General features: G+C 39.8%; 1 protein-coding gene across 6 annotated transcripts in view; it reads right to left on the reverse strand.

The window, feature by feature from the left end:
* Positions 1-8,836, reverse strand: part of CACNA2D1 (calcium voltage-gated channel auxiliary subunit alpha2delta 1) — a 498,274-nt gene extending 489,438 nt beyond the window's left edge. For 5 of the 6 annotated variants that reach the window (XM_053897405.1, XM_053897403.1, XM_053897402.1 and 2 more), the window contains exon 1: positions 7,938-8,836. In XM_053897405.1, coding sequence (XP_053753380.1) covers positions 7,938-8,032 — 95 coding nt within the window. In that variant the 5' untranslated portion in view covers positions 8,033-8,836. The remainder of the gene's footprint in view (positions 1-7,937) is intronic. The other variant, XM_053897404.1, reaches the window with a different exon arrangement.
* Positions 8,837-9,498: the final 662 nt, after the last annotated feature.

The following is a 9,498-nucleotide window of genomic DNA, read 5'->3' on the forward strand; positions in this document are numbered from 1 at the left end:
TACAAAGCAAGCTCCAGGCTCCAAGCTGTCAGCACAAGAGCCCAACACGAGGCCTGAACTCACAAGCGGTGAGATCATGACCTGAGCCGACGTCGGATGCCCAACCTATCGAGACACCCAGATGGCCCTACCCAACCTATCGAGACACCCAGATGGCCCTACAAACTGTGATTCAAAACATATTACTTTTATTTGTAATGCGAACAAATCTCAGCAGGAAGACCAACATTGTTTGTGAATGTAGCGCTGGGATCCCATAAACTTCCACGTTGCTGTGAACGCTGCCCATCCCCTACCTCGGGTGAGGTAGAAATAGAGCCCTGATGCAAACATCATATAACCTGGACTCAAACCAATGGCCCCATCCCAACAACATCTCTTCCCACCCAGAAGCCCTATGCCTAATAAAAAGCAGACTTTCTTCAGCATGCTAGGTGCTTCTCCTTGCTCATGCTCTAACAGATCCCACAGCTTTACAGTGGGCATTGAAATGTAAATGCCTTCAATGGGGACTGCCTTCCTCAGTTTGGATGCTCACTATATAGTTCAGTGCACTACATAATTGGCACTTAATAACTACATTAACCATTAAATTACATTTGATGTTAATATCTGAAGAAAGAGATGTTTAAAAAAGAGAGTAACTTAGAAATATTTTTAAAATATAACATGTACTAGGTACTTAGAGGTCAGAGGTCTTCAACGTACTAACTAGAAGCCTACCTACTTGCAAAGTTATTTCACTTCTTATAATCGAATTGAAGAAATTGACTCCTAGAATTTCTTTTTTTTTTTTTTGATGATCAGTAAGCTTTTACTAAAGTATTATACTTTAATGTTTCTTATCCAATTAACCATTTTCCCATGGGTTTCCTAAAAAGATAATGTTTAATTGCTTCTATCTTTTGAGATCTAGACAATTACATTGTCTTTTGTATCTAAGGTGCGTGTCCATAGTATAATTATTTAGGCCTCTATAAATGAATATTACATGTGGTCAACATAATTTCTAGGATAACCACACTCACTTGGGAAATGGGCAAAAAAATGAAAATTAAAAAATAACCAATCGCCCCCTTTAGCATCCTTAATGTAAATTTGCACCATGTAAATCAGAAAGCTCCTTTGTCTGCCTCACAGACACATGCGTCATTTCTCATGGCATTTTCACAACACCTTTTGATGGCTTTTCTAAAACAGATTTTCTAAGTGTGCCTAAGCCCATTTATTTTACTGAGCCATTCTTCCCTTAACCCTCAAAATAAGACATCATTAATGCCTAACCATCCCTTTATGTAGCCTGACAGTAGGCACCTTAGAACAATTTTATTAGCTCTTTCTCCTCTCTCCCCTAATTATCCCCCACAGTATGTGGGCAAATGTCAGAGGAAACAATTGTCTAGACTGTTTGACAAGTGTTGATCATGTATAACAGATTTATGAGCGCATCAGAATCCCTCAACAATTTTCCAATAGAGAGAAATATTTGAGAGTAAGAGAAAGTCCTCGGAAATAGCCAAAGAAGATTCACAGAAGTAGGCCCTGAGGTCTAATCACGGGTAACTTGGGAGAGAACAAACCAAAAACTCTCCATTTGATCTGGTGTTATATGCAAATAATAATAAATTATGATTAACAGTAAATGTGTAGGTGTATGAAAGAGAGACAGAGAAGCAGCAATTATCTGAATAAAAGAATACAGGAGTTTGTTTTTTTTTTTTCTTTTTTTTTCAGTTTGCCAGGAGACAACTATAATAAATTTTTAACAACCCAGGAAAAAAGAATTTCAAATTGACAGTAAGATTATCCCCAAATCAGAAGCATTTAAATGGACAACACCATTATTATCCATTGCCATCATTTCTAGTTTAAGTTGTTCTTCCATTTATGATATAGAATTTAAAATGTATTCTATTTTTTTAATCCAGCAGAAGCATATGGTTAAAAAAAATCAGCAGAAGCAAATGTTAAAATAACATTTAGCCAGAAATATACTGCATTCATATTCAAAGAGAACTTTAAATATTGCTTCATATGTAACAACCTGATTCTGCATTATTGAAATTAACTGTAAAAGTGTGCCAGTTTGTTAAGGCCACAGTGTCAACCTCTTCCTTGTTTATTCTCTTTAAAATCTGTATAAATCGCAATTTTAAGGGAGCAGTAATATTGAATGACTACAGTAGTCATTCAATATTATTTAGATTACACAAATCTAAAAGTTTATATTTTGCAAATAACATTTTTAAAACTGTTCACACTTATCCTTTGTTCCTAAAGCATGTCACACCAAAGGTTTAATTTGTACACATTTCTAAGTATCCCACATCTAAATGGCAAAAATAAAAATGGCTCAGTATGCAAAGGCCTTTTAATAGGTGCCCAACATTTCAAGTGCAATACCTTCTTTCCCACAGTTATTTTGTTAAAAAGATGACAACAGCTTCTTGAGAATCATACTTCATTTGTTAGTCATCTATTATGTTAATAACTTGTCTCTACAGGAACTGAGCATTACAACCTGGTTTTTGTATACAATATCTCATTTGATTCTTGACAAATTATTTTGAAATGCTAGTGTTATAAAAATATTCTGAAAGATATTCAGTCCCTAAAAACAGTTGTGGGTTGGCAGAAAGTTGTTAATAAAATTGCCCTAGCGAGGCTTTTCTACCCCAGCAAACCACTTGACGAAGGTTAAAAAAATACATACGTGTGCGCACACACATTTGTATGTATGTAATATGTGCACACACACAAAAATATTCCCTAATAAACAAAATACTATAATATAAAGTAGACAAATTATCTTGATTATGCTATGTTGATATTTTGAACCCTCACGGGAAAGGTAAAAATCGTAGTTTTCACAAAGTACTACACCATTTTTAGTTCAGTTGACATTAAAATCAATTGCCTTTTTTTTTCAAATCTGTAAATATGACACAACCAGTTTCACGATTTTGTGCGCGCGCACACACGCACGCACACACACACACACACACGCACACACACAGATAAATCACGGGTAAGCTACATGGTTAACCATCTCCATACAGTTCCAAGTTTACTGGAAAGCAACCATATGAAAGGCTTGGGAACATCTGTGGTACTAAACATAGTCCATGAAAAGACAAAGTGGCTGACACTGTGGGACACAGTGTCTGATGCACACTCCAAGCCAAGTCCGCAAATGCGGACTGGAGGTAACAGAACAGAGTTCCTACCCCACCATAAGCAGCTTAAATGTTTTTTTGAAATCCGACAACAAACAGCTCTTTTATTACAAATGATGGAAGGCTGACACATCAGTAACAACCAGATGTTACTTTTTAGAAATAATGAAACAAATTCTGATTTTTTTTTCAAACTTCTGAGTATGATTTACCTTAGAACTCTGATTATGTCTATGCCTGCAAGATAATGAAGGAAAAAAACAAATCAGGTGATTTCCCTAAGATATTTTATTTTAACCATTTAAGTCTCCATTTTAAGGTTATAAATAGTTTGAAGACAGACACTAGAAAACAAGATGTGAATTGAGAAGAACAGATTGCTTTCTTGGAAATCTGTATCTCTATTAACAAATACGAAAAAGAAATTTCTGTGTATGTGTTCTATATAATTGTACTCCAGAAAACATATCAATTTAATAATAGTTTGTTATGGGTACAATATTTTAAGTTATTTTAAAAGTTCCTAAATGCATTGCTATTTCTTATATATACTTCTAAAAGTAAATAGTAAATTTGAATACACAATTTGCACGTCTTTTTCATATTTTTGCAAAACCTTACCAGGTGTAAACCCAAAAATGAAGAGTATTTCATTAGGTTATTTTTTATCAATGTTGGAGAAAAAATAGAAAAGTATCTGTGTAGTCAGGTTTCTTTGAAGAAAAAGAGTGGTAAAATTTCTATTTTCACAATGAACAACGTGCTATAGATTCTAATTTTATATACATTTATTAAGTTAAAATCAAATAGTGAAAGCTATACAAAATAATAAAGGTACATTTTATCTCCTTTTTGTAAGCCATAATAACCTTAGATTCATGTACCTTTCAAAAAAATTCTTTAGACTATATACATTACATTCTGCCTAATGCTCATTCAAATGCCAATCCAAATAGCTATACATATACCCAAATATAAACATTAAGAAACTTAACATCATGCTACTACTTACCTGAAAAATATATGTATTGTTGCATATTTTAAACATACACCTGTGGAATAATAAATGTTACCTTACGATTAAGCTTATGAGAACAAATTAAAGATCCAAGAAAGGGATTTATTAATGTTCAATGTTTTTAGGTTTTAATTTACACTTAATATTTTATCTCATATCTCATCTTAGGGCACACTTCCTTGTGCATGTAGTACGTGAACAGAAACTGTTAAGCTCACATGAAAATAATTATGTCACTTCTAACACATGAAAAAGATATGCATTCCACTGTTATGACACAAATAAAAAATTTATTTTCCATAGTCTTTAAATATATATTTGTCAAATAACAGAAAAAATATTTACATCTCAAGTATTTAAACCCTAAAGTACTATTCTCTCATGAGATATATTTTTTCCTGTAGATAGCTATAATTCTTTTTAATATATTTTTTTATTACACAGTTTATCTATATTATATAATTATATATTAATATATTTATTCTATTACACAGTTTATATTAAAAGTTTATATTAGTTTATATTAAAATCCCCATATACCAATGGGCTCTCAGCCAATTATTCTTGGCTGATTGGCATTTTGATATGACTGAGATAAAAGTTTAACATTAACAGTAGTTACACTACAGTGTTTTTCTTTAAATATGGATTTGTAAATAGATTCTAAAATAAAGAGCAACAGATTTAAATTAGCATTACAATACTGGCCAAATACATATTATCCAGAGTTTTAAAATAGAAGTGTTTTCGATTATGTGCCAAGAAATTATTTCTAGAACAAGCAAGAACTCCCTCTTTGAAAACTATATCTTAAACTACCAATATAACATGTGCGTACTATAACATAAAAATGATGTGTTTTCCTTTTATATATAAACCAATATACATTAGATGGTTGCTACCATATGGCATATTTATGATTCCCACTTTACTGAGACAATCATTTCCAGAAGAAAAACCTAACAGCAAAAAAAAATTGCATCAAAATTCCTTTCTTGGTAGGGTTAAAAAAAAAAAAACAAACAAAAACAACACTTCATTATTTCAGGGTTAGGTGTTAGAACTATAACTTTAATCATTTACTGTACTTTAATCAAGAAGAATATGCTACATGACAATATATGCTACAGCATAAAGAAGGTATTTAGAATGATACACTATTTCTTTTTTTATTATAATAAAACTTAAGCCTTTAATATTATTGTAAACACTAGCTAAAAAAATTAAAAGTTTGTATTATAATTCTAACTCAAGTCCCACCCACTGAGTGCACAATTAATTTTATACTGTCTCAATGGCATGTTTCTCCTCTTAAACTACTCAAAAACTATTTATATATACCACTTTTCCTGGGAAAAGTAAAATTGTCAAAAAACAAAAGAATTTATTAATGATTTCTAGACAAATTTAGAAATAGGACTGTAATAATTTGCCTTTAGTGATACTCTAATCTTTGTACTGAGTTTTTATAAACTTGAATTTTTTCCCAACCATTTGAGATTTATCATGGTAAACATTCCGTATGAATTGTTTTCTTGGAAGAAAAGCAATGGCACACCTTGATGAAATTAATACTGTACCTTTTTAAATTTCATGAAGTTTATTCAGAAATCTACCATGAAGGACAAATGTCAACTATCATTTCTCCTGTCCTTAGAAGATGGTATTTTAACTTTTCAAATGAATTACTGAAGATGCAGAAGCCTTACAAAAACAGTGTTAATATTACCTACAGGAGACTGACTTAGCTCTACAAGGTCTTTTATTAAGCGCTTATTCCACGAAATAATTAACGTTTCACTATTTGAAAATGTCTTCAATTTCCTTTGTTACAAAATAAATTTCAAACCCTTTCAAAGAAAAGAAATTGTGGTTTCCTAATTCCTTTTTTCATCAATTATTTTCTTTCTGGTCTCCAGTGAATTTCTGACAGTAAACATTGAATTATTTTAATTTTAGGAAAACATTTTTTGTAGGTATCCTTCTCAAAAATAAGGATTTGTTCATTAATATTTTACAATGGTATGTTCAGGAATAGAAGGTTGTATTTTGTTGCACTTTAAAAAGCCATCGTTTTCCCCAATGGGGTGATGGTGTATTCCCTCCGAATGAAACAAATATTGATAAATTGTCAGTTAAAAAAACAACACGTTAAAAGCATGTAAACTGAACACACTGATTCCTTTTTAAAGAGCCACTTCTTCATTTGACACAAACGCAAGGGAGTCACTTGAGTTCTAGCTTTATAGGCCAAGCTACAAAAAGAATAAAAAAAGTAAATCACTAAAAGTGTAATTGCCTACTAAGAGTGAATTATTCTGAAGCATCTTTAAAGTAATTCTTACTCTATATATTTCAAAATATCCGCTTGGAACTTCCTGCCAATTAAACTAAGACCTACAGATGGTATTTTCCTCTTCGCTTCATAACAAAAAGGATCTGCAATCATTTTTATGGAAGATTATCTAAAAAGGGACATGACTGTAAATCAGTGACGAAAAATATTAGACACTCCCCTTCTCCGGGTTAGAATGGGCATCCTTCAGATTCTTGCACCGGCACCTAATGTAATAAATACTTTAAGCTGCATCTTAAATAAGAGCTGCAGGGTTTCGACTGGTAAAGATTCACTGTTAGCATCCACCAAAAACTCCAGGATTCAGCACTCAGCCAACAAAGGACAGCAAATAATTCCCAACAGCATAAATACCGGGAAGGCTACCTTGGGCTTTGTTTTTGTTATGTAAAATGCATTAAAGTGACTCATCCATTTAAGATCACCTACTCTTAGAAGCTTTAAAGTACCTTTAAGAACCAAAATAAATGCTTTCCCAACCTGCCCCATAGGCTATTCAGCGCATTTTAAAACGTGTATATATTTTTATGAGCTACTGACTTTGCTTCTTTTTTCAAACCCAAGAGAATTATTTTTCATTCCCTTCCTGCCGTGTGACTATACAGTTACCTTTAAGCGCTCTATTTCCAGAGCAGCAGCGAATTTTTTAAGTTATTTTAGAAATGTTAAAAATAAGAGAAAATTGCAGGAGACTCTGGAGACGATCGTCCCTCCCTCAAAGAATAGGTTCTATTCATTTTAAGAACAGGAAAAGCTTGTCTACCGGCACTTAGATGCTTCAAATGCAGGATGAGGAGGCTGGATGGTGTGGTCCCAGGACCTGCGAGACCCCCAGGTGGACAGCACTCTCAGCTGCGTTGGGTGAGCACTCTTCGGAGGAGAATGACTGTCAAGTGCGCCCAGTAATTTGGGACCTAAACGAGTTTGGGTACCAGAGCAGCGGGAGAGCATCCCCCAGGGCCAAGTGAGGGAAGAGTTCACGCTGCCCTAGCAAGCCAGAAATTGCCTATTTGTAAAACACCCACCCAAACGCAACTTGTTACCGGACTGAGTCTGATGACAGCGGGTATCTGGCTGGAAACTTTTTCGCCCCAGCACAGCTAAACTCTTTCAGTGTAGGGAATCCTTGCAGAGCTGGGCGGAGGCGCCGTGAGTCGTCGGCGGCGGACGGTTCCCGGGACAGCCCGGCCCCACCGAGGCGCCCGAGACGCCGGTTCGGCGCGCATTCCGGCGGCGAGCCGCGCGCACCTCCCACCCCGGCCTCTCCAGATCCGAGCCCGGCTCGCTCCCCACCCCCACGGGCTGAAAAGCCCCGCTGGTCGGGAACGGTTCCCGCGCCCAGCTCCCGCCGCACCCCTCGGCCCGCACTCCCGGCCCGGCGACTTACGTGACGGCCGAAGGGAACGGCTCCTCCGACGAAGGGCCGATCAGCCAAGACTGGAAAAGTGTCAGAGTCAAGGCCAGCAGGCAGCCAGCAGCCATCTTCGCGATCGAAGATCAATCCCGCCTCCCTCCCCGGCCGGGGGAAGGAGCGGTGCTGGAAACCGCGGGCGGAGGACCAGGAGCACAGTCCGCCCGGACCGCGGGCGTCCGGAAGGCTGGCGCGCCCGGGGCCGAAGCGCTGACAGGCGCGGGGGGCGGCAGGGGCGAACCCCGCGCGGGGGAAGGGGCGGCGGCGGGCGGACCCACTAGCGCGCGTCTGCTGCTCCGCGCCGCGGCTGCCGCGCCTCCGCCGCCATCAAGGGCGACTTTGGGAACAGACCTGGGCGAGTCCGCCGGCGCTCGCGCGCTCTCGCTATCTCTCTCGCTCTCGGTTTCCTGCCTGATTTATTCTCCTGATTGCTGGGGAGAAGGCGGAGGCGGAGGCGGAGGCGGGGGCGGAGGAGGGGTGACGGCGCTGGGGAGGGGGTGGGGGTGGATGCAGGAATGGGGGAATGGCAGGCGGAGAGACTTGTGGCAGCGAGAGGCTCCGTCTGGCTTCTCCGGGCAAGTCAGAGGGAGGTGGCTGGGGGTGGGCAGCAGGAGGGCTGGGCGTCAGAGCAGTCGGGCGGAGACGGGCCCGGAGCAGCCCTCCATACAAGGGAGAAAGGAACTCCCAAAGTCGGCGTCGGCTTGCTCCCGCCGCCCGGCGTGAGGCGGGGGAGTGGACCCAGCCCTGCGGGGCTCCCGGGGGACAGCCAGCCGCCCAGCGGGCATCCACAGGCTGCAGAGCTCCTGCCGAGTACCGGGCTCGCGTCTTCGGGGGTTATTTTTGCACCAGCAGGCAGCGTCCCCCCAGCCCTTCTCCCGGGCGCAGAATCCACCGCCTGCCTAGGAATCGTGGAGAAGTGATGTGACAACAAATGTAGGAGGGGTTTGTATTTGCATTTTAAAGCACCAGTTTCGACTCTACCAGGTGGCACTATTTATTTGCCCTGGAGTGCCAGAGGCGAGAGCCTCTGGCGTGGCTTAAATGACAGTTGTGCCAGCGGCCCCCTTGTCCAAGTAGGGCTCACCTGACGAGGACGGAGCCTCAGGGCCGGGCTGAGGACTGTCAGAGAAAGACCTGAAGCTGTAAAATCTTTCCAGACCTGCCGTTTAGTAGGACACAGGGGTGAAGGGACCAATTCTCCTTCCCAGAAGAACAGTGCTGGGGAGAAGGGCTTTGTAACATCCTAGTGACACCACCTCCAAAAGGTTCAAAACGCCCTGCTTTAGCCACTGGGCTGCCTTGCCTTGACAGGGAGGGATGCTGCAGGCTGAGTGCACTTCCTCAGTGTGAAAACACGAACCGGGGATACAGCGGGAACAGGTGGCAACTTGCGAAACGGACTCGAATGCGGAGGGGGAATGAAGGGAGGGGGTGGGAGCAGCAATGGCGGACCCGTTTCACCTCCACCCCCGGGAGAAGCATTGGTAGGGCCAGCTCAGGCCTTCTAGAAAGAGCAGAAGGGTCTGGGATTAGGCCT

This window comes from Panthera pardus, unplaced genomic scaffold, assembly GCF_024362965.1.
Source record: "Panthera pardus isolate Hobbes unplaced genomic scaffold, ASM2436296v1 HiC_scaffold_8, whole genome shotgun sequence".
NCBI lineage: Eukaryota > Metazoa > Chordata > Mammalia > Carnivora > Felidae > Panthera > Panthera pardus.